The 24,946-nt window shown below is 43.7% G+C and overlaps 2 protein-coding genes across 5 annotated transcripts in view; one reads left to right on the forward strand and one right to left on the reverse strand.

Moving 5' to 3' along the window:
- Positions 1-29: 29 nt before the first annotated feature.
- Positions 30-15,315, forward strand: LOC129855308 (methylcrotonoyl-CoA carboxylase subunit alpha, mitochondrial-like). Its single transcript, XM_055922837.1, has 19 exons — positions 30-301; positions 969-1,012; positions 3,166-3,305; positions 3,391-3,486; positions 3,621-3,742; positions 3,863-4,010; positions 4,132-4,253; positions 4,346-4,457; positions 5,703-5,784; positions 5,957-6,084; positions 7,445-7,628; positions 7,735-7,844; positions 7,926-8,142; positions 11,021-11,107; positions 13,162-13,211; positions 13,309-13,446; positions 13,701-13,805; positions 14,141-14,212; positions 14,362-15,315. Exons 1-19 carry the CDS (start codon positions 249-251, stop codon positions 14,476-14,478), a joined length of 2,127 nt encoding a protein of 708 aa, XP_055778812.1. The 5' UTR covers positions 30-248; the 3' UTR covers positions 14,479-15,315.
- Positions 15,316-15,400: 85 nt separating this feature from the next.
- The window catches only part of LOC129855307 (phospholipid-transporting ATPase IF-like), a 58,829-nt gene continuing 49,283 nt past the window's right edge, over positions 15,401-24,946 (reverse strand). The window contains exons 29-31 of one of the 4 annotated variants that reach the window (XM_055922835.1): positions 24,298-24,383; positions 20,963-21,099; positions 16,651-16,740 (exon numbers count right to left, since the gene is read on the reverse strand). In XM_055922835.1, coding sequence (XP_055778810.1) covers positions 20,994-21,099; positions 24,298-24,383 — 192 coding nt within the window. In that variant the 3' untranslated portion in view covers positions 16,651-16,740; positions 20,963-20,993. Of the gene's footprint in view, positions 16,741-18,030; positions 21,100-23,309; positions 23,441-24,297; positions 24,384-24,946 lie in introns of those variants that run through there. The other 3 variants (XM_055922836.1, XM_055922834.1, XM_055922833.1) reach the window with 3 other exon arrangements.

The raw sequence follows: 24,946 nt of genomic DNA on the forward strand, positions 1-24,946 counted from the left end.
AATGGAACTTCATTTTTGACATCACTCTGTATTTGTTGTTATTTTCACCAAACTAGAGCATGTTTTAGTTTTATAATTTCATAGAATACCAGTTCCACCGATCAACTCTAGTTGATAATACTTATTATAAAATGCAGTATCGTAACTAGCTAAGGCTTAATTGGTAAATCAAAATAATCGATTTCATAAAAGCAAACGCTTAATATTCCTCATTCGGCTGCTACTAGACAGTTTGTTCGACAGCAGACATGTTTGCTGTCCTGAAAGTTCAAACCCTACAGGGTCTAAGAATATTTCAACAGTAAGTCGATAATGCTTGTCATATATTATGTTTACTATTACTGCAAGTTATCTATTCACAATAAATGAACTGCTAAGAAGAAAATAAAAATGTTTATAGTTTTTGTCTAGACAGTTGGCTAGCTAGCTAACTAGCTAGCGCCACTGTACAGCAAGTCGAACGTGCATCAGAATATTGTAGTTATCATCTAGTGTTAAACAAGTAAGCCAAAATAGCCACAACGACTAAGTCACTATCTTGTGTCGTGTATTTCAACATAACTAACGTAGTTAGCCTAATTACTTTTTAATATGCACCGATTTTGTACAAGGTTAAATAAAGGTAACTAACTTAGCATAACAGCTAACAAACCAGCTAGCTAAACAATTTGAATGGTGAAATGTTTTGTTTCCAAAGCAATGGGCAGTTCAGTTACTGCATATATATCAGCTAGCTAGCTAGTTAGATAATAGTCATTATCTTTGAGCAATGGTCATTATGCATTGTAGTATTATCCAGCTGTGATGAAGGCAGCCACCTGCACTGTGGTACATGGTGCAATTAGCATGCATGCCCTTGAAAGCCATTCATTTATGTAAACGGCTGTAACTACTGTAGGTGCTCTCTTGACATGACCTGTCCAACCAAGGTCTGTATCCTGCAATGACCTGTGATTGTCTCATCTTAGGAAATGTATATGGACCAAAGGATCAGTACGGTTTGCCTCAGTTGGTAAGTAACATGGGACAATAATATTCACATAAGTGCTGACTTTAATGTGGTCTCTTTTTCAAGTTATTACTCTCCATATAGATTGAACTGCAGAGGAAGCATTGTAAACTTAGCAAAAAAAAGAAAACGTCCTCTCACTGTCAACTGTGTTTATTTTCAGCAAATTTAAAGTGTAAATATTTGCATGGACATTTGCATGGGGGGGGGGGGGGGGTAACAGTCAGTATCTGGTGTGGCTACCAGCTGCATTAAGTACTGCAGTGCATCTCCTCCTCATGGACTGCACCAGATTTGCCAGTTCTTACTGTGAGATGTTACCCCACTCTTCCAAGGCACCTGCAAGTTTCCGGACATTTCTGGGGGGAATGGCCCTAGCCCTCACCCTCTGATCCAACAGGTCCCAGAAGTGCTCAATGGGATTGAGATCCGGGCTCTTCACATTGTTGTCGGTGATGTCTGGTGAGGACCTCCCTTACAACAGGCCCACGAGCTCTCAGTCCAGCCTCTCTCTCTCTCTCAGTCCAGCCTCTCTCTCTCTCTCAGTCCAGCCTCTCTCTCTCTCTCAGTCCAGCCTCTCTCTCTCTCTCAGTCCAGCCTCTCTCTCTCTCTCAGTCCAGCCTCTCTCTCTCTCTCTCAGTCCAGCCTCTCTCTCTCTCTCTCAGTCCAGCCTCTCTCTCTCTCTCTCTCTCTGTCCAGCCTCTCTCTCTCTCTCTCTCTGTCCAGCCTCTCTCTCTCTCTCTCTGTCCAGCCTCTCTCTCTCTCTCTGTCCAGCCTCTCTCTCTTTCTCTGTCCAGCCTCTCTCTCTTTCTCTGTCCAGCCTCTCTCTTTCTCTGTCCAGCCTCTCTCTCTCTGTCCAGCCTCTCTCTCTCTCTCTCTCTGTCCAGCCTCTCTCTCTCTCTCTCTCTGTCCAGCCTCTCTCTCTCTGTCCAGCCTCTCTCTCTCTCTCTCTCTCTGTCCAGCCTCTCTCTCTCTCTCTCTCTCTCTCTGTCCAGCCTCTCTCTCTCTCTCTCTCTGTCCAGCCTCTCTCTCTCTGTCCAGCCTCTCTCTCTCTGTCCAGCCTCTCTCTCTCTGTCCAGCCTCTCTCTCTCTGTCCAGCCTCTCGCTCTCTCTCTCTCTCTCTCTGTCCAGTCTCTCGCTCTCTCTCTCTCTCTCTCTGTCCAGTCTCTCGCTCTCGCTCTCTCTCTCTCTGTCCAGCCTCTCTCTCTCTCTCTCTCTGTCCAGCCTCTCTCTCTCTCTCTCTCTGTCCAGCCTCTCTCTCTCTCTCTCTGTCCAGCCTCTCTCTCTCTCTCTCTGTCCAGCCTCTCGCTCTCTCTCTCTGTCCGTCCAGCCTCTCGCTCTCTCTCTCTCCGTCCAGCCTCTCGCTCTCTCTCTCTCTCTGTCCAGCCTCTCGCTCTCTCTCTCTCTTTCTCTCTCTCTTTCTCTCTCTCTTTCTCTCTCTCTTTCTCTCTCTCTCTCTCTCTCTCTCTCTGTTCAGTCTCTCTCTCTCTCTCTCTCTCTCTCTCTCTGTTCAGTCTCTCTCTCTCTCTCGCTCTCTTTGTCCAGCCTCTCATTGTGCGTTCCTGGTGTAACTCGGGAAGTTGTTGCCATCCTGTAACTGTCCAGCAGGTGTGACATTCGGATGTACCAATCCTGTGCAGGTGTTGTTACACGTGGTCTGCCACTGTGAGGACGATCAGCTGTCCGTCCTGTCTCCCTGTAGCACTCTCTTAGGCGTCTCACAGTATGGACATTGCAATTTATTGCCCTGGCCACATCTGCAGTCCTCATGCCTCCTTGCAGCATGCCTAAGGCACGTTCACGCAGATGAGCAGGGACCCTGGGCATCTTTCTTTTGGTGTTTTGTCAGTAGAAAGGCCTCTTTAGTGTCCTAAGTTTTCATAACTGTGACCTTAATTGTCTACCGTCTGTAAGCTGTTAGTGTCTTACTGACTGTTCACATGTGCATGTTCATTAATTGTTATGGTTCATTGAACAAGCATGGGAAACAGTGTTTAAACCTTTTACAATGAAGATCTGTGAAGTTATTTGGATTTTTATGAATTATCTTTGAAAGACAGGGCCCTGAAAAAGGGACGTTTCTTTTTTTTGCTGAGTTTAATTTACTAAATTGGTACGTGTTACATCACTCATAGATCAGGTCTCTTTTCCTTTAGGGCAAGGCAGGATAGAGAAAGTACTCATTGCCAACAGAGGAGAGATTGCCTGCCGCGTGATGCGAACAGCAAAGAAGATGGGTGTGCGCTCTGTGGCAGTATACAGTGATGCAGACCGTCATTCCATGCATGTGGCCATGGTATGTCAAGGCTGTCAACTTTGACCCCTCAGTGTTATGTTTGTAGATGCAACTGTATTGATGAGGTTTCTCTCATGTTCCTTAGGCAGATGAGGCCTATAACATTGGGCCAGCTGCATCCCAGCAGAGTTACTTGTCAATGGAGAAAGTCTTGGAGGTTGCCAAGAGATCTGGATCACATGTATGTCAAGTGCAGTATTGTATTTATAGTATTTTTCGTTCTCATTTATTATGACAATCCACTGTTTCTCAAAGTCGCCATACCGGCTATCACTGAAGAATAAATTGGTGTTTGTAATTGTGTTTTTGTTATAGGCTGTCCATCCGGGATATGGCTTCCTGTCAGAGAACACAGAGTTTGCTGAGGCGTGCAAACAGGAGGGTATCATTTTCATTGGTCCTCCATCATCTGCCATCAGAGACATGGGTATCAAAAGGTATAGTTAAATGAATCATCTCTTTTCAAGTCACTTTTCAGTTTTGTATGTTGTAAGTCTGATCTGAATTAGGGTTATTCAAAAGTAAAATCTTAAATCTACTCCGTTTCTTTTTCCTAGTACATCAAAATACATTATGTCAGCTGCGGGTGTTCCTATCATCGAGGGTTACCACGGAGAGGACCAATCAGATGAGAAGCTCCAAGCTGAGGCTGTCAGGATTGGCTACCCAGTGATGATAAAGGCTGTGCGTGGCGGGGGTGGTAAAGTAAGTCAGATATTGTAAATTAGGTTTTGAACCTCTCAATGTACAAACCAAAATGGTTGTTTCATGGAATGATAGTGTGGTTTGTGTTTCAAGGCTCCTATGGTTCTGATTGGTTATCTAGGGAATGCGCATTTCACACACCGCTGAAGATTTCCATGAACAGCTTGAGTCTGCGAGACGAGAGGCTCGCAAGTCCTTCAACGATGACGTCATGCTAGTGGAGAAATTTGTAGAGGACCCCAGGTATGTAGAAGACGCTGTATATCTATTTGTTTTGGAGATTCAGACAGTAGCCTTGTTTAGATGTCGTGTGACCAGATTCCTTCCCTGACCAGACACGTGGAGGTCCAGGTCTTTGGGGACCAACATGGAAATGCTGTCTACCTGTTTGAGAGGGACTGCAGCGTGCAGAGAAGGCACCAGAAGATCATTGAGGAAGCACCAGGGGTAAGTGCAGGGTACCGGACTCCGCCCAGTACCCTGCCCTGAACTTTAGTCCCTGTTACTAGCAGGCTACCACCCGGTACTCTACCCTGCACCTTAGACTGCTTCGACACTGGTATTTTTTATAATGTTACATACTGTTTTACCCATTTCATACTGTATTATAGTCAAAGTTAATCCTATATAACTACTGCAGTACACACCTTTTCTATTCATATACTGTCCACAATGTCTATACACACCATCATATATACATATACACTGAGTGTACAAAACATTAGGAACACCTTGCTAATATTGCCTTCGGAACAGCCCCAATTTGTCGGGGCATGGACTCTACAAGGTGTTGAAAGCGTTCCACAGGGATGCTGGCCCATGTTGACTGCAATGCTTCCCACAGTTGTGTCAAGTTGGCTGGATGTTCTTTGGGTGGTGGACCATTCTTGATACACACTGGAAATTGATGATCATGAAAAACACACTCAAACTGTCAAACTGGTGCACCTACAGTACTACCATACCTGTTTCAAAGGTACTTAAATATTTTGTCTTGCCCATTCAACCTCTGAATGCACATATACACAATCCATGCCTCAATTGTCTCAAGACTTAAAAATCCATCTTTAACCTGTCTCTTCCCCTTCATCTACACTGATTGAAGTGGATTTAACAGGTGAGGGATCATAGCTTTCACCTGGATTCACCTGGCCAGTCTGCCATGGAGAGAGCACTCAGTGTATATTTATATTCCGGACACTGACACTACTCATTCTCATATTTATTCATTCCTTTTTGGGATTTGTGTGTATTGTTAGGTATTACTGCACTGTTGGAGCTAGAATCATAAGCATTTTATTTATTTAACTAGGCAAGTCAGTTAAGAACAAATTCTTATTTACAATGACGGCCTACCACGGAACAGTGGGTTAACTGCCTTGTCCAGTGGCAGAACGACAGATTTTTACCGTGTCAGCTCGGGATTCAATCTAGCAACCTTTCGGTTACTGGCCCAACGCTCTAACCACTAGGCTAGCTGCATTTCACTAGACCCGTGATAATATCAGCAAAATATGTACATGCAACCAATAACATTAGATTTTTGCTCTCAGCGCTAAAGTAACATGTCTTGGTTTCCTGTGTAAATGCTGAATAGGAGACTTGACTGCACTGTGGTTTGCACAACCTAGGCCATTCGAGTGTGTGTGTTTTTAATAATTTTTTGTTTGTGTTTGCACCTGTGCTTTGTAGCCTGGTATAAGCGAGGAGGTGAGGTGGAAACTGGGTGAGGCAGCGGTGAGAGCAGCCAAAGCCGTCAACTATGTGGGAGCAGGTGAGCAGAGAATGGACCTCAAACATTGTTGCTTTGAACACTCACTCACTAGAGGGTTATGAAAACATGATCTGTTGTTGTAATGTTTTAAATAGATGCTTTCCCATCCTTTGCGCTACCCTGTGTACCGGTGTGACAACCACATTTACAGTACGTCCCTGATTCTATGCAGGCACTGTGGAGTTCATCATGGATGCACAGCACAACTTCTACTTCATGGAGATGAACACACGTCTGCAGGTGGAGCACCCTGTGTCTGAGATGATCACTGGAACTGACCTGGTGGAGTGGCAGCTCAGGGTAAGATGGAAAGAGGGATGCCTTCAGAACGAGGGGGTTGGGGACATCAATGTGTTGTAATACACTGAGTGTACAAAACATGAAGAACATCTGCTCTTTCCATGACATAGACTGACCAGCTGAATCTAGGTGAAAGCCATGATCCCTTATTGATGTTACTTGTTAAATCCACTTCAATCAGTGTCGATGAAGGGGAGGAGACCGGTTAAAGAAGGATTTTTAAGCCTTGAGACATGGATTGTGTGTGCCATTCAGAGAGTGAATGGGCAAGACAAAATACTTAAGTGCCTTTGAACGGGGTATGGTAGTAGGTGCCAGGCGCACCGGTGTGAATTTGTCAAGAACTGCAAAGCTGGTGGGTTTTTCACGCTCAAAAGTTTCTCATGTGTATCAAGAATGGGTCCACCACCCAAAGGACATCCAGCCAACTTGACACAACTGTGGGAAGCATTGGAGTCAACATGGATGAGCTCCTCTAGAAGGCCTCATAATCCCACAGATTAAAGATTGTATAAAGATTAAATGAACAATTTGTTAAAGCACCACCCTGATGTAGGGCTCCACGATATGGACAGAAAATCTTATAGCAATCTTTTTTATTTTCGAAGTGTGATATAGATCAAAACACTTGGGTGAATTGTTGGAATCATAGTAATATAATTATTTACACTGAATGTACAAAACATTAACAACACACTGAGGGAGCGTGATGTAGCCTGGCCACCACTGTAAGCATTGAGGTACAGTAGATCATTAATAACATGGGCTTTCTCTCTGAGGTTACGCAGCACAGCGGTAATGATAGCTAGCCACAAGATTACCACGTTAGATTACAGAGCAGTAATGCTATCACACAGCAGTCCTAAAGATAAGCTAACCATCAATGAGATAATTCACCCCAGCCATTACCAAATGTTCATACAATGCAAACTAATATTTTGTCCTCAGAACAGCCTCAATTCGCTGGGGCATGGACTCTACAATGTGTCGAAAGCATTCCACAGGGATACTGGCATAAGTCTTCAAAAATCCTTCTTTAACCTGTCTCCTCCCCTGAAGTGGATTTTACGAGTGACATCAATAAGGGAGCATTGCTTTCACCTGGTCAGTCTGTCATGGAAAGAGCAGGTGTTCTAAATGTTTTGTACACTCAGTGTATATTAAAAAGCAAAGTGGAAAGCAGCATCGTTCTTCTTTGGCTCAATCTGTTGACAGCATGCACATTTATAGTGAATCTAACAGCGAGGAGGAGTTACTGTGTTGCTTGAGTGACAGGGCGAGGCTTTGTGTGTGTGTGGGAAGCAGCCGCAACAGGAGAGAGACAACAAACCGAGTCAACTATAAACTACTTGGCTCTCAGGTGGCTGCAGGCGAGAGGCTGCCCCTCCTGCAGGAGGAGATCAAACTGATGGGCCATTCGTTTGAGGCCAGGATATACGCTGAGGACCCCAACAATGACTTCCTCCCTGGGGCAGGACCCCTCCTTCATCTGTCTACACCGCTGGCAGACGAATACACACGCATCGAGACGGGCGTCAGGGAAGGTACAGTACACCCAGCTTACCTTTAACTACTTACAACTATTTTACACTAGACTGTCAGACAGAACTCTTAACCACATAGTGATGATGTACCGGTCTGTGTTCTCAGGAGATGAAGTGTCAGCCCACTATGACCCCATGATCGCTAAACTGGTGGTGTGGGGAGAAGACCGATCTGCTGCTCTGAAGAAGCTCAGATACGGTCTACGCCAGTACAACGTAAGAGCATTATACACACACTGGACACATCCCGTTTCTGTCAGAGACTTTTGATTGACCTTTGACCACTGATCCCGGCAGATCGTAGGCCTCAACACCAACATTGACTTTCTGCTGAGTCTGTCTGGGCATCCGGAGTTTGAGGCGGGGAATGTGACCACCAGCTTCATCCCCCAGCACTATGAGCAGCTGTTCCCTAAACCCATCCCTCCCTCCAGGGCCACACTGTGTCAGGCTGCCCTGGGCCTGCTGCTCAGAGAGAGGGCCAGCACCCAGACCTTCAGAGACCAGTCCAACGGTGAGGAACAACAACAGGCCTGTCTCTACAGGTCACTGAGAACTACACTACATGACCAAAAGTATGTGGACACCTGCTCGTCGAACACCTCATTCCAAAATTATGGCCATTATTATGGAGTTGATCCCCTTTGCTGCTATAACAGCATCTGCTCTTCTGGGAAGGCTTTCCACTAGATGTTGGAACATTGCTGCGGGGGACTTTCTGCTTTTCTGTCACAAGCATTTGTGAGGTCAGGCACTGATGTTGGGAAATTAGGCCTGGCTCACAGTCGGCGTTCCAATTCATCACAAAGGTTTTTGATGGGGTTGAGGTCAGGGCTCTGTGCAGGCCAGTCAAGTTCTTCCACACCGATCTTGATAAATCATTTCTGTATGGTCTTCACTTAGTGCACAGGGGCATTGTCATGCTGAAACAGGAAACAAAGTTGGAAGCACAAAATTGTCTAGAATGTCATTGTATACTGTAGCGTTAAGATTTCCCTTACTTGGAACTAAGGGGCCTAAACCGAACCATGAAAAACAGCCCCAGACCATTATTCCTCCTCCAAACTTTACAGTTGGCACTATGTATTGGGGCAGGTAGCATTCTCCTGGCATCCGCCAAACCCAGATTTGTCCGTCAGAATGCCAGATGGTGAAGCTTGATTCAGAGAACGCGTTTCCACTGCTCTGGAGTCCAATAGCGGCAAGCTTTACACCACTCCAACCGACGCTTGGCATTGTGTATGGTGATCTTAGGCTTGTGTGCAGCTGCTCGGCCATGGAAACCCATTTCATGAAGCTCTTGACGAACAGTTATTGTGCTGACGTTGCTTCCAGAGTCAGTTTGGAACTCGGTAGTGAGTGTTGGAACCGAGGACAGACAATTTTTACGTGCTTCAGCACTCGGCGGTCCCATTTTGTAGCTTGTGTGGCCTACCACTTTGCGGCTGCGCCGTTGTTACTCCTAGACGTTTACACTTCACAATAACAGCACTTACAGTTGACCGGGGTTATACAGTTTGACAAACTGACTTGGAAAGGTTGCATCCTATGATGGTGCCACGTTGAATGTCACTGAGCTCTTCAGTAAGGCCATTCTACTGCCAATGTTTATCTATGGAGATGTTATACACCTGTCAGCAACAGGTGTGGCTGAAATAGCTGAATCCACTAATTTGAAGGGGTGTCCACATACTTTTGTATAGTGTGCGTGTGCATATATATCCATACAGTTGAAGTCGGAAATTTACATACACAGCCAAATACATTTAAACTCAGTTTTTCACAATTCCTGACATTTAATCCTAGTAAAAATTCCCTGTCTTAGGTCAGTTAGGATCACCACTTTATTTTAAGAATGTGAAATGTCAGAATAATAGTAGAGAATTATTTCTTTCATCACATTCCCAGCCGGTCAGAAGTTTACAATACACTCAATTAGTATTTGGTAGCATTGCCTTTTAAATTGTTTAACTTGGGTCAAGCATTTCGGGTAGCCTTCCACAAGCTTCCCACAATAAGTTGGGTGAATTTTGGCCCATTCCTCCTGACAGAGCTGGTGTAACTGAGTTAGGTTCGTAGGCCTCCTTGCTCGCACACGCTTTTTCAGTTTTGCCCACAGGATTGAGGTCAGGGCTTTGTGATGGCAACTCCAATACTTTGACTTTGACTGTTGTCCTTAAGCCATTTTGCCACAACTTTGGAAGTATGCTTGGGGTCATTGTCCATTTGGAAGACCCATTTGCGACTATGCTTTAACTTCCTGACTGATGTCTTGAGATGTTGCTTCAATTTATCCACAAATTTCTTACCTCATGATGCCATCTATTTTGTGAAGTGCACCAGTCCCTCCTGCAGCTTAGCAACATGATGCTGCCAACCCCGTGCTTCACGGTTGGGATGGTGTTCTTCGGCTTGCAAGCCTGCCCCTTTTTCCTCTAAACATAACGATGGTCATTATGGCCAAACAGTTCTATTTTTGTTTCATCAGACCAGACGACATTTCTCCAAAAAGTACAATCTTGGTCCCCATGTGCAGTTGCAAGCCGTAGTCTGGCTTTTTTAATGGCAGTTTTGGAGCAGTGGTTTCTTCCTTGCTGAGCGGCCTCTCAGGTTATGTCGATATTGGACTCGTCTTACTGTGGATATAGATACTTTTGTACCTGTTTCCTCCAGCATCTTCACAAGGTCCTTTGCTGTTGTTCTGGGATTGATTGGCACTTTTCACACCAAAGTACGTTTATCTCTAGGAGACAGAATGCGTCTCCTTCCTGAGTGGTATGACGGCTGTGTGGTCCCATATTGTTTATACTTGCGTACTATTGTTTGTACAGATGAACATGGTACCTTCAGGCGTGTGGAAATTGCTCCCAAGGATGAACCAGACTTGTGAAGGTCTACAATTTTTTTTCTGAGGTCTTGGCTGATTTCTTTTGATTTTCCCATGATGTCAAGCAAATAGGTACTGAGTTTGAAGGTTGGCCTTGAAATACATCCACACGTACACCTCCTATTGAATAAAATGTCAATTAAATATAAAATATATTTGGATTTGTTTAACACTTTTCTTTGCTTACTACATGATTTCATAGTTTATGTCTTCACTATTATTCTGCAATGTAGAAAATAGTAAAAATACAGAAAAACCCTTGAATGAGTAGGTGTCAACTTTCGTGTGTGTATATATATATATATATACACACACACATTCTATTTTACTTGGTATTATTGTTTCACTCACATCTCTGACCTGTATTGTTGGTGCTTAAGAATTTCACTGAACCCTGCAATTACAGTACATCTGTGACCCTGTGCATGTGACTAATAAACTCTGATTTGATTTCTTCAACTGTTGGAGGAGATCCTAAACTGTCTCTTCTCTTCTCCCATCGCAGATCCCTTCTCTCCTTTTGCCTCCAGTAACGGCCAGAGGGTGAACATCCTATACAGTAGGAATATGACCCTCCAGCTGGGTGAAACTAGTGAGTCCGAACCTCCTTCACTAGGTCATAGACCAGTGGTCACCAGCCTTTTCTGAGTCAAGTTCACTTTCTGAGTTAAAATGAATGCCCAGATCTACAGCTCAGATTTTTTTGTTCATGACATAAAAAGCGTAAGCCTATGCAACGTTATCCTATTGAAAACAGTATTGTAGCATTGAGGTTTGCAGTAGGCCAGGATTCATCATCAACTACTGTAAATTCAGCCGCGGGACAATTTTTTAAATAAATTCTTCAGCTGATGGTCGGGGGGCTGGATCAGAATTACAAATAATTTGTAGACTGCAAATTGAACGCAAGACGCCCAAACAAATATAATATTTGACTAAAACATGATCATTTCTCAAACCTTGCTTACATTTGTATACGATCATGTGTCTCTTTTATTATGTGTGACTACTTGGGAACCTATTTACAAAATTATTATCACTTAGAGCTGATTTCCTGGTGTTTTTAGTCTCATGCAAAATAAATACATCCTCAGAACTTGGGGGGACAAATGAAACCACTTGCGGTCCAAATTTGGGGAACCCTGCAGTAGGCTATAGGCCCAATACATTCTCACCACATATTGGCTGTGCTTGAATTGCCCTGCCAGTGCATTGTTGTTCAGACCATTTAAAAATATATATTTCAAAATTTGATGTAGACAGTATGATCACACCGGTAATAGATCAGTTGTTGTATTACTTGTTAGGCACAGCTGAGTGAGCATACATTTTTATTTTACTGGGCTGATGGTGTCATCAGTCTCAGCGAAGGGAAAGCGCAGCAGACTGAGGGTCCGCCTCTCAATGTCCCTCCGCTCTCCATTTTCTCTGCTGACACTGACCAAAAAGGTGACACTTGTCTTCCAGCTGATGGCGCAATTCGAGTTTGCATTATTACACAAATTCATGTTGTTACTCCTATGAACAGAGAAGGTATCTCTATTAAAAAAGACCCAAGCCACTAATAATAAAACAAGCCTATCGATACATGTTCCTACTCATTCATTACAGCTGCAGTGCTGGTTGTCGCAGGAAGAATGCGCATTTGATTCCTTATATAAGTGTTGAATAAAAAGTGTTGCCGGGGCCGAGTAAAAACCTAAACCATGCAGTCACTCAAAACCAGCAGCTCTTTCCTGTATTCGTTGACAGTCTCTCTCTAGTCATGGTTTTAAAAGTTTCTAAATCTCACAGTAGGCTATCAACTGTGCTGTAGCTTTCTTTTACGCCTGCTACGTTACTGCAGACACGGTATTCTGAGTCATCCAACCAATTGGCCAGCGGAAGGCCTAAAGTGCACTTGATTTGCTCTCTGGGACCACCGGAAGGCAGAGTTGATGCCTTCAGACATGAAAATGGTTATAAATGTGAATACTTTGCCTACCCGATGCACAGGGCGGCTGAATCGGGTGAACTTACTGCCAACAATGCGAGACAAAAAAAAATAGTAATGCAAGGCTTTATCGTTGGGTTTTTTACAGAAATGTTTGCAGATCAACTAGGAATGCCTAGGAGGTCAATCACGATCGACTAGTTGGTGACCACTGTCATAGAGAAAGCAGCCAGTAAAACCTGGTTTGATTGAAATGCTAAGTCAATCTTCATGTTGATGAGGAGCCCAAGTCTGTCTTCCTAGACCTTATTCTAATGACTGTTTTTAAATAATTCATGTGGTAATGACATTGATTAATTAGTGTGTCTGATTCCTCCCAGTCTATCAGCAAGCCCATCATCTATAATTGAACTTTCAGCAGTCCATATGACATCAATAGTCACTCTCATCCTCATGTTTCACTTTTGCTGAAAATATTTATTTTAATACAGAGAAAAGTACTTTAAGAGCTTTAAATCTGCTTTTTGTTTATTTGTCACATGAAATGTATAAGTAGTTTCCACTGAGGATAAAAGTTATTCATATTTTGTCATACAAAACAATCTTTAGAATAGGACACATAGATTAGCCTTTTATAGAAAATGCATGAGTCCATTAATCAAGTGGCAGAGGAAAACCTTCACACACAACTTGTTTTTTTATTTTCTCTGCAGAAGTGGAAGTAACGGTTACATACAATTCAGATGGGACTTACTCTATGGAGGTACATGTTCTGTGTGTGTTGTAAAAATTGCCATACATATGTCTAAGTTCTCTGTGGCACATGATTTACAACTGATGGGTTTTGTCCCCTTCATCAGATTGGAGGGGAAATGTTCCAGGTGTCAGGGGAGGTGGAGACAGAGGGACAGGCATCATTCCTGCACTGCTCTGTCAACGGGGTGAAGTCCCGGCCCAAACTGGTCATCCTTGAGAACACAGTACACCTCTTCTCTATGGTGAGTCTTGCTCCACTACAGCAGGGTTTCTCAAACTCGGTCCTGGGGCCCCCTGGAAGCACGTTTTGGTTTTTGCCCTAGCACTACACAGCTGATTCAAATAATCAAAACTTGATGACTTGGTTATTTGAATCGGCTGTGTAGTGCTAGGGCAAAAAACAAAACGTGCACCCAGGTAGGGCCCCAGGACCCTGCTCTAGAACACTGTCACTTTCCTTCTCAGGTCTTCTAACCCATCCTCTTCTCCCCATCAGGAGGGCAGCGCAGAGGTGAGCATTCCAGTGCCCAAGTTCCTGGCTGGTGTGAGCACAGGAGCACAGGGAGGAGCTGTGGCACCCATGACCGGAACCATTGAGAAGGTAATAAATTATGGATCATCCCTTTTGTCTCTCACCACCATTATTTCTGTCTATAAAAGCTGACCCAGCCATTCTGACAGATGATCTTTAATATGTTGAAATATGATTTCCTGCCAGATGGTCAGTTAGCACTGAGGCATGCTGATTCATGGGATATTAGCTCACTCAGCAGCTAATGTCGGCACATTATTTAAGCTGTACCTCCTATTGATGACATGATGTGCCACTTGATAAATGTCAGTTGTGGAAAAACACACATTGAGACTCCTGTCCTAACATTAACAGGGCTATTTATAATCTATAGGTAAGGTCCTTAATATCTCCTCTTCCTCTAGGTGCTTGTGAAGGCAGGAGACACTGTGCAAATGGGAGACGCCTTGATGGTGATGAATGCCATGAAAATGGAGGTGAGCTTGTCATTTCATACACTGAGGAGTCCACTCCCAACCACACACACACACACTCGCTCGCCACGTTGACTTTTCGAACCCTGTAGCCACTTACATTGTGCTGTAAATGAACTGGTCCTCAGACTGTGTCCTCTCGCTCTCTGCAGCACACCATCCGAGCACCTAAAGCTGGAGTTATCAAGAAGGTGTTTTTCAAAGAGGGCTCCCAGGCCAACCGACACGCAGCCCTGGTGGAGTTTGAGGAAGCCGCTGAAGAGGAATAATGTCTTGTGAATTTTCAGAAGCTGTAAGAGTTACTGTAGAAATCATAAGAAAGAGGAATTTACTATAGGAGTCGCAAACTGCTGTACCATCCTACAGGTCCATGTGGATCACACAGTATGAGATGCCAGAAAATTCCCTTCGAGTTGTGGCAAATGTAGATTTAACAATACTGGTATATTTGCTTTGGGTTATTTTATCTTAATTTTCAAATGGCTGTATAAAAGTAGACATATGGCTTTTGTACTGTCCTCTGCAAAGTTCTCTTGTAGTCCGTTTGTCTATGCAGCTTAGCTCATGGTACTACTGTAACCACTAAACCACTAGCTTTTTGCTGGGTGTTCTTCCTCTCCTTCAAACTTCTTTTTTTTCTAGCTTCACTATAGCCTGGTCCCATATGCTCTTGTCAAGTCAAACATGTTTTAATGATAAGGAGTTGGTATAGCACCCAGGCTACATCTCATGATTCAGATTCAATTAAGGGCCATTTGCTGCTAACAGCCTCGCCTCACGGGCCTACCATGTTGTTTAATGACCAGAATCTGGTTACTTTACAGTCCAATAGCTAATACCAGGGCAAAGATGGCCTGCCAGCTCTCTTATCGTGTGACATACAAAATAGATTGACCATCAAATAACCAGAGCACGTTTTTATAGGTGTTGTAATGTCAGTGTTGAATCCCCGCAAGCACACACTCCTGTGGTGAGTTATGAATGTCTACTAACCTGTGCGGTCATCCATTAAGTAGTGCATCTATTATTCACGTTGATTTGTAATTAGCTGAGGGTTGTCATTGTTTTTCTAAAAGATCATTTCAGATAAATTCTCTCTAAATGTCTCATTTTGTGGTTTTATAGAGGTATACTACTGTGTGTGTGTATATTAGTTGCATACACGGTCTGCTGGAAAGGACAAAGGTTACATGCTTTTTAAAAACATTTATTCCGTAAACAGAATTTGCTTTAAACATCAGCAATGAAACCGTTTCACTGACAGGTGAGTAACATAACTTTTTTTAAATGAACATGATCAAGAGATGCTGTTCATGTTCCTGACTTCATTGTCCCTAGTGCAGATGCATCCTTATTGCCAATGAAAATGGAGACTTCCATATTCAAACACCTCTTGTTGACTGACATGATTAGAAGCTCTTGGTGAATACTGGCTCGAGGCCAAATTTGAACTTAAAGCTGCATATATAAAACTGACAAATGACAACCGTAGCATACTAGTACAATAAGTATACTTCGCCAGAGTGACCAATGCTGACTTTGATAAATCGCGCTGTGCAAAGAAAAAAAAGCTCCACTGACTACTTGATGGGCATTTCAGTGTCTCCCACTTCAAGCTGATGAGGCAACCAAATAATTCCCACGATTTTATATGAACTTGGCCATAATTGAATAAATCTGTGTGCATAAGTCATGGTCATTGATAGCAAGTTTAAAACGGTTGTCTCAATGACCCTCTAGACTCGACTCTGGCATTTCCATTATTGTGGGCCAAAGGCCCCAAAAGATAGGATGTGATGGAAATAAATACGCAAACATTAAGTGGTTAATAGCATAGGGGGAAAGACACACACAAACATGATTTCAATGGTAATTAGCAATGAACGGAAAATAAAAACAATATTTGGGATTTTAAACAAACTAATATGTGCAAGCCATATTATACATTGACAGCTATTTAATATCTCATTGGGAGCTATTATATGGACATTCTCTTGACATTTCTGAACAAACGTACTACTAACAATCTGTGCAGAAAAGGCATATTTTAGGGAGTTTCCAAAAAAAGCAGACTCGAGACCTGATCCAACTGCTTTCACATGTTCAAACCTTGAAAAATCAGGTTGTAAAAATGGAGGATATGGCTATCACGAGGCCCACCTAATTTCCTCAGGAAAGATGGCAAACCTTCCACAGTCAGGTGAAGCAGCAGCAACACTAACCTACAGGCGTAAAGAAGACCATGTTCTTTTTCACTCAAGTCTGACAAATAATTTTATCTTTGGTAGCATCTTAATCCCTTTTATTATTTACAGGAAGAGAACAGAGGCCCATGTAGCATCTCTCTCAAAGTGGTGGTGCAAAGCCTCATGTCATTGCTGGTCAGCCCTGGGCTGTGGTGAGTAGTTCCTCTCCGTGTGACAGGGTGGCACTACTGCTCTCTGCTACCTTAGCAATGAGCGGCCTCCATGGGTGCGAGCGTCAAGATGCTCCGATCGTTGGAATAGAAGGGGTCCGAGTCGCTCCATGATCTAAAAGCATCAACGACAGGAGTGAGGGGTGTGGGAGGAGAACTAGGCTGAAAACCTGCCTCGAGTGCTTCAATCCATCTCAGACCTGCCTAAAATACCCTTTTATTTACTGTTGGATGTGACATCCATCTTGCCATGGCATGGTACAGTAGGGTGATGGTACAGGAGTAGTTGAAGACCTTATCTGTATTGATATGAGGAGGCCATGCCTTGGAACTGAAACCCTGTCATTCTGCTCATCTACTGGCTTCCTGCCCTGTCACCAGACTCGTTTCCTGCCCTACACTTCAACCTACAGGGGTAGCAGCACAAGCAAACAGAGTTAAACTCAAAAGGAGGAGAGAGAATAGGGTGAGTACAGTGAGGGTTAGTACAGGATGATTTAACATGGATGACACAGTCAACTTCCTTCTCTCAGTAATGTCACTATATGCATAACCAGGTATACTAAATACTGTTTCTTTGAATGATATGATGCTCAGACCTTGGCTATACAAGTATATGTGTGAACAATTTACACTGACTACCTACTGCTAATAGGAAAATATCATATAATCAATATATCGAAGACATCTTAAATATGTGCATATTTATAGTAAAATACATATCAAAGAGCCCTTAGAGGGCTCTCAACTCTCCTTCAGGAAAGGCACAAGGCCCCTCCCTATCTCTAGCCTGTATAAATTAACATTGCCACCAGGGGGCATAGTAGGGACTTGCCACATCTCAACCATATTCAGACTCCTGTAGAATATAATATAAATCATCTTGTTCATCACTATACGCATTTTATCATCTTTGCATCACAAGTAGCAATACCCTATACGTGCTATATGGATTATAAGACAAAGACAACCGTTTTAAGATCTTGTATGTACATGGTGCTGTATGACTTCAAAAATAGATATTTCTTGATAAATTTGTATGTTGGTGTGAATTGTCTTGTCTAGTGGTACTCCCACTTGATATCAAGCTATTAGTCCATTCTCTATGGCGATCTATCAGAACAGAAAACCAGGCAAGTAGCAGAATATTAGATTGAATAGTGACGTCAAGGTGATATAACAGCTGCTTATGAATAACGTAGATGGGGGAAGTTGAATATTATCTAGATTTTAGACAGAGCGGCAACGACGAGAGAGGTTAAGACAAAGTGCAGCTAAGCAGGAGGAGTAACGTTATAGAAAAGATGAGGACACACATGAACACAACGTCTGGTTACTCAGCATACATAATACCAAAGGCAGCCCCATGCAACAAGACAATTCTCTTCTCAAAAGCACCTAAGGCTTCAAATACTTCACTTTATCAAATAAATAGCAAATAGACTCCTATTCTCATTTTGAGACTACGGTTTTCTAGTACATCTGTCAGGGAGTGTGGTCCCCATGTTTCAGCTGAGGCACACCGACACCAAACACTGCAGCATGTCAAAACACAAGCATCATTCAGTAACAGTACAGGGTACGGTAAAGTAGGGCTGATGTACTGCCATGCTACCAGTCAGCGATGGTGGGGTCTCTCTCTCCCCCTGTGCACTGGCAGTATCCTAGCATTAAGGCCGGAACAAGTCTCACTAACTATTTTCTTTGAGTGCTCATCTCACCTCAGTGTTGAGAGTGAGGGTGTGAAGTAGATGTGTGGGCTGAGAAAGCATTACACTGGCATCATGCTGTCATTGTCCATAGATACAAAAATACAGTATAACAAACAAGTCAGAGACCAAGAGTACAGTCGTGGCCAAAAGTTGAGAATTACATTAATTTTTAAAGTCTGCTGCCTCAGTTTCTATGATGGCAATTTGCATATACTCCAGAATGTTATGAAGAGTGATCAGATGAAATGCAATTAATTGTAAAGTCCCTCTTTGCCATGCAAATGAACTGAATCCCCCAAAAACATTTCCATTGCATTTCAGCCCTGCCACAAAAGGATCAGCTGACATCATGTCAGTGATTCTCTCATTAACACAGGTGTGAGTGACCGGGAGGCCCATGGGGTGACGCACAATTGGCCCAGCGTCGTCTGGGTTAGGGAGGGTTTGGCCGGCAGGGATATCCTGGTCTTATCGCGCACTAGCGACTCCTGTGGTGGGCTGGGCGCAGTGCACGCTGAACAGGTCGCCAGGTGTACAGCGTTTCCTCTGACACATTGGTGCGGCTGGCTTCCAGGTTGGATGTGCATTGTGTCAAGAAGCAGTGCGGCTAGTTTGGGTTGTGTTTCAGAGGACGCATGGCTCTCGACCTTCGCCTCTCCTGAGTCCGTACGGGAGTTGCAGCGATGAGACAACTAACTACTACCAATTGGATACCACAAAATTGGGGAGAAAAAAGGGGTTTAAAAAAAAGGAAAAAGGTGTGAGTGTTGATGAGGACAAGGCTAGAGATCACTCGGTCATGCTGATTGAGTTCGAATAACAGACTGGAAGCTTCAAAAGGAGGGTGGTGCTTGGAATCATTGTTCTTCCTCGGTCATCCATGTTTACCTGCAAGGAAACACGTGCCGTCATCATTGCTTTGCACAAAAAAGGGCTTCACAGGCAAGGATATTGCTGCAAGTAAGATTGCACCTAAATCAACCATTTATCAGATCATCAAGAACTTCAAGGAGAGCGGTTCAATTGTTGTGAAGAAGGCTTCAGGGCGCCCAAGAAAGTCCAGCAAGCGCCAGGACCGTCTCCTAAAGTTGATTCAGCTGCGGGATCGGGGCACCACCAGTACAGTGCATCTGCACGCACAGTGAGGCGAAGACTTTGAGGATGGCCTGGTGTCAAGAAGGGCAGCAAAGAAGCCACTTCTCTCCAGGAAAAACATCAGGGACAGACTGATATTCTGCAAAAGGTACAGGGATTGGACTGCTGAGGACTGGGGTAAAGTCGTTTTCTCTGATGAATCCACTTTCCGATTGTTTGGGGCAGCCGGAAAAAATTGTCCGGAGAATACAAGGTGAGCGCTACCATCAGTCCTGTGTCATGCCAACAGTAAAGCATCCTAAGACCGTTCATGTGTGGGGTTGCTTCTCAGCCAAAGGAGTGGGCCCCTCACAATTTTGCCTAAGAACACAGCCATGAATAAAGAATGGTACCAACACATCCTCCGAGAGCAACTTCTCCCAACCATCCAGGTACAGTTTGGTGACAAACAATGCCTTTTCCAGCATGATAGAGCACCTTGCCATGAAGCAAAGGTGATAACTAAGTGGCTCGGGGAACAAAACATCTATTTTGGGTCCATGGCCAGGAAACTCCCCAGACCTTAATCCCATTGAGAGCTTGCGGTCAATCCGCAAGAGGCGTGTGGACAAACAAAAACACACAAATTCTGACAAACTCCAAGCATTGATTATGCAAGAATGGGCTGCCATCAGTCAGGATGTGGCCCAGAAGTTAATTGACAGCATGCCAGGGTGGATTGCAGAGGTCTTGAAAAAGAAGGGTCAACACTGCAAATATTGACTCTTTGCATCAACTTCATGTAATTGTCAATAAAAGCCTTTGACACTTATGAAATGCTTGTAATTATGCTTCAGTGTAACATCTGACAAAAATATCTAAAGACACTGAAGCAGCAAACGTGGTGGAAATTAATATTTGTGTCATTCTCAAAACTTTTGGTCATGACTGTACAAGTAAAAAGCAGAACGAGAATGCTACATCTTTAACAATGGTCAAATAAATCTAGCGTTACCTCCGTTAGCATTCTCTTGAATAGATTTAGCAGCATAAACACATTGTCATAGATCAATAGAGACTTAGACTCTGAACCTGGGCTTTGCCTACACTGTGAAGGACAAACACACTGACTCGGCAGGCTTTGGAAAAGTTAACAGCACAAAACTTCAGACAGGTGACAGAAAGCCCCGAGTGAAAGAAGACTTGCATACGAGTACAGACTTAGAAGGAGAGATTACATAGACACATGGCTACATTGGTGAACATGTCCCACTGAATATAGAAGACAAATAGACTAGAAGGACTCCATGTATACGAGATAAACATGTATGAAAGAACATTTAAGATCCAGGATCCAGATACTAGTCTCCCTCCCTACAAACCTTTCTCTGTCACTGGGGTGCCTGTCCTACCAGTAAGACCTTAGTCTAGTCTACCTCTCTCTCTACTAGGCTAGGCCTTCACTACTCCTGGGGAGCAGTGGGCTCATCCTGCTCCAGCTTGTAGGAGATGCGCCTGCAGCAACAGAGGCTACAGAGGGTGGGTTCACACCTGTTGGCGTAGGCAGGGTTGCAGCAGCCCATCACTTGCGCCACCATCCGGCCCAGCCGGGCGCACCCGTTCTGCCCCTCTGAGTAGCAACACATGGAGTCCACGCAGCCGATGCCCTGGTAGTTAGTCTCAATAAGCTGCAGAGAGAGAGAGAAACAGGAATGGCGAGGAAGGGGAGACAGAGGGGTGGCAGAGCACAACAGAATATTAGAATCAGAACACAGGTCACGCCAATATCCATAAAACAGCCCAATGACTGTCCAGGGAGCCGGGAGGGGATTTGGGGGATTTGGAGCTCTTCAAAACAATAAGAGGTGGGTGATGATGCACAAGGTGTCGGACACAAATGTACATGGCCAAGCTGGAGGTGAAAATCAATCAAATGAAAAAAACTCAAATCTATACATTTCAAAAAAGTTAAACAATGCAGTATTTTCCAAGGCCAGGCTGTCCTTGTCCCTGGCCTGGCCAAGCCTTGAAGGCACTAATCAAATCACACAGGAGTTACAGGCAGTTGCCATGCCAGTCTGACGTGTGCTTAAAATCCTATTCTCACATTAATCTCAGTCAGCTCAGCTCCACATAAAAATGATAAATAACGGTGATTCACTCGCAATCAAAGACAATCTACGGCTGCAAATGAATGGCGAAGGCAGAGAACTTTGTGAATATAAAATGCATAGCATTAAGTGGAGGAAAGTCGATTCCTAGGCAATTCTTGATTTTCCCCGAGTAAGCACTTGCGCAGTGAGTGCTTGAGCACTGCTAAAAAAGGCAGTCCTGAACACATCCAAAGACTATCGACACTGGTTTGGGGTTACAACGCTCAATTCCCTCCTCTCCCTACCACTCAGAAACTACTGCATATTTGCAACAGCAGCAGAAACAGTGGTAAGAAGAGTGAGAACAAAATAGGTATTAGGCTACACTGCCCTGGATGTATCATTCTACTGTATCCTACATTAAACACTGTCCTCCAAATGCTACTGTATGAGAATCTGATGTGCAAAGGCAAGCCAGTTTTCAGGAGATATGTATATTCTTCTCAACAGGACTGATTACACAAACATCCTTCATGTTTCCACCTTGACCTGTAGTTAGGGGACGACTAACATGGTTGGAGGTGGTGGTGATGATTGACAAGTAACCATCCAGTGTTTCCAGATTTGTAGAAAAAACATTGTTTGATATAATGACATTTGCTGGTTTAAAGGCATACACAGACAGACAGGTGAAAAATGACACGAGTCATGATTAAGTAAGGTTGGGTTTTGTTTTCATAAACTAAAAGCATTGTATTTGGGACAAATCATTCACTAAACCTCAACTAAATCTGGTAATGAATACTGTGGAAATGGAGCAAGTTGAGGAGACTAAGCAGCTATGATGGGTAGAAGTCTGTCCATAATAAAGTGTTTGCTTTCTTAACAAGGCAGGTCCTACAGGCCCTAGTTTTGTCGTACCTGGACTACTGTCCAGTCGTGTGGTCAGGAGCCACAAAGAAGGACTTAGGAAAATTACAGTGGCCCAGAACAGGGCAGCACGGTGTCCCTTTAATGTAAACAGAGAGCTAACATTAATAATATGCATGTCAATATCTCCTGGCTCAAAGTAGAGGAGAGATTGACTTCATAAATACTTGTATGTGTGAGAGGTATGTTGAATGCAGCAAGCTGTCTGTTTAAACTACTTGCACACAGCTCAGACACCCATTGGGGGGGGGAAGTATTACATAGAGCCATGACCACATGGAAATCTATTCCACATCAAGTAACTTATACAAGGAGTAAAATGTCAGATAAAAAAACAGAGCAATGGGCTGCATACTGCATTACCACAGACCCGGGTTTGATCCCGGGCTGTATCACAACCGACCGTGAACGGGAGTCCCATAGGGCGGAACACAATTGGCCCAGCGTCGTCCGGGTTACGGAAGGATTTGGCCAGGGGACTTTACTTGTCTCATCGCGCTATAGCGACTGTGGCAGGCCGGGCACCTGCAGGCTGACCTCGGTCATATGTTGAACAGTGTTTCCTCCGACACATTGGTGCGGCTGGCTTCAGGGGGCGGGTGTTAAGAAGTGCGGTTTGGCGGGTCATGTTTCAGAGGACGCATGACTCAACCTTTGCCTCCTGAGTCTGTTAGGGAGTTGCAGCGATGAGACAAAATCGAAATTGGGAAGAAAAAGGGGGTAAAATACAAAAAAATTAAAACAGAGCAATATGGGGATGGGTAGACAGGGGAAGATCCACACACACAGAGGCCTGGCCTGGCTGGGCCAGGGAAGCAGTAGGGTTACTACCTTGGCAGCAGCTAATGGGGATCCATAATAAATACAAATACTACCTAGGGGAGCATAGGGCTGGGCCTTGGACGGGGGGAGGAGAAGCAACTAGCAGTTGCCAATTGTCCTCCCCTCGGCTCCTGCCTTCAGCAGAGTCATATTCTGAGCTGACTGAACTCTTATCCGCTTCCATCTGGAAGCACAAAACAACCCATTAAGTCTCATGCACGGAAGAAAACAAGACAAATGAGCACAAAAACCACTCCCACATCCATAGGAGGTAGAGGATAGCCACACCAATCAATTTGTGTCCAAAACAATTAGTGTACACTAACATTTTAACTAGGAGACTGGGCACAAAGATGTTCCAAAGAACCAAGGAGCCAGTTTAGTAATTTCAGTGTACTCTCAATTATGTAAATGTATCAATTTTAACTAGATGATTTGGCTTAGCAATTTGGCTTAGCAATTATTCTGTACCCATGTCAATCCAATTAGGAAATTGATCACTTGCTTTTGGATGGAGTGGTTGTCATTTTCTCTCCTCATTGTGCATATCTTAAGAAAATAATGCTATTGTTTTAAAGCATGCTGTCCAGAATATGATCCGGAGATACAGTGAATAAACTACTATGAAAATAGCATTCGCCAGCTTTTGCTCACTATAATGTTGGGCCTCAGAATTACTGTATTAGCAGCATACATTAAACAGTCTCAAGCTGTGCTCCACATGCCGTTATGACTGGAACATTATATCAGGGCTGCTGCAGTGAGAGGCTGCTCTGCCCAATGCATAGTGCACTAGGCTAAACTAAAGTGGCATGCAGTTGATGGATGATTTCCTAGAGCCAACATGCAGGGGTGCATAACAAAATGCCTTATCTTTCCCTTTTTTACCCCTATCCCTTCTTCCTAGAAAGCTTGGTTAGTTTGTCATCTGCATGGGTAGGCCATCATTGTAAATAAGAATTTGTTCTTAACTGACTTGCCTAGTTAAATAAATAAAAAAATTCTTATAATAAAAATGTAGCAGGGCCCCTCCTACTCTACCTAATTTTGCCCAGCTGAGTCTTGGCTCTGGAAAGAGGCTGCAGTGCGATGAAGTCATCACCTATGACGACTCGATTGGAGTACATCTACAGAGCAGAGGGAAGGAGGCAAGGGCGCAACACAGAGAAGGTCAGTTAGGAGGGAAGATGACATACACAGTAGACACAAACAGAGGCTGATCATAACACACTCGTACAGACACACACACACCAGCCTGAGAAAGGAAGAAAATCACCTATCACAGAGACAGGAAATGAGACTCAATCCTGAGAAAGAGCTTTTATCTTCTAAGACCCACTGAGCAGCACTTTAACACTTAACTTTCTCCATCACAGATGCTAGAATTGCTGACTCGCCAACTATTCGATGCAAAAAAAGGCTTAATACGTGTAAGTAAACAAACAAAAAGAGGCTTAATACGTGTAAGTAAACAAACAAAAAGAGGCTTAATACGTGTAAGTAAACAAACAAAAAGAGGCTTAATACGTGTAAGTAAACAAACAAAAAGAGGCTTAATACGTGTAAGTAAACAAACAAAAAGAGGCTTAATACGTGTAAGTAAACAAACAAAAAGAGGCTTAATACGTGTAAGTAAACAAACAAAAAGAGGCTTAATACGTGTAAGTAAACAAACAAAAAGAGGCTTAAT

Source organism: Salvelinus fontinalis, chromosome 5 (assembly GCF_029448725.1).
Source record: "Salvelinus fontinalis isolate EN_2023a chromosome 5, ASM2944872v1, whole genome shotgun sequence".
Classification (NCBI taxonomy): Eukaryota; Metazoa; Chordata; class Actinopteri; order Salmoniformes; family Salmonidae; genus Salvelinus; species Salvelinus fontinalis.

Excerpts from the sequence above, each read along its gene's own strand:
- LOC129855308 (XM_055922837.1), top strand. The coding sequence starts at position 249 with ATGTTTGCTGTCCTGAAAGTTCAAACCCTACAGGGTCTAAGAATATTT. Across the intron at positions 4,254-4,345 it reads AAATTTGTAGAGGACCCCAG|ACACGTGGAGGTCCAGGTCT; the intron begins GTATGTAGAAGA and ends TTCCCTGACCAG. Across the intron at positions 6,085-7,444 it reads TGGTGGAGTGGCAGCTCAGG|GTGGCTGCAGGCGAGAGGCT; the intron begins GTAAGATGGAAA and ends CTTGGCTCTCAG.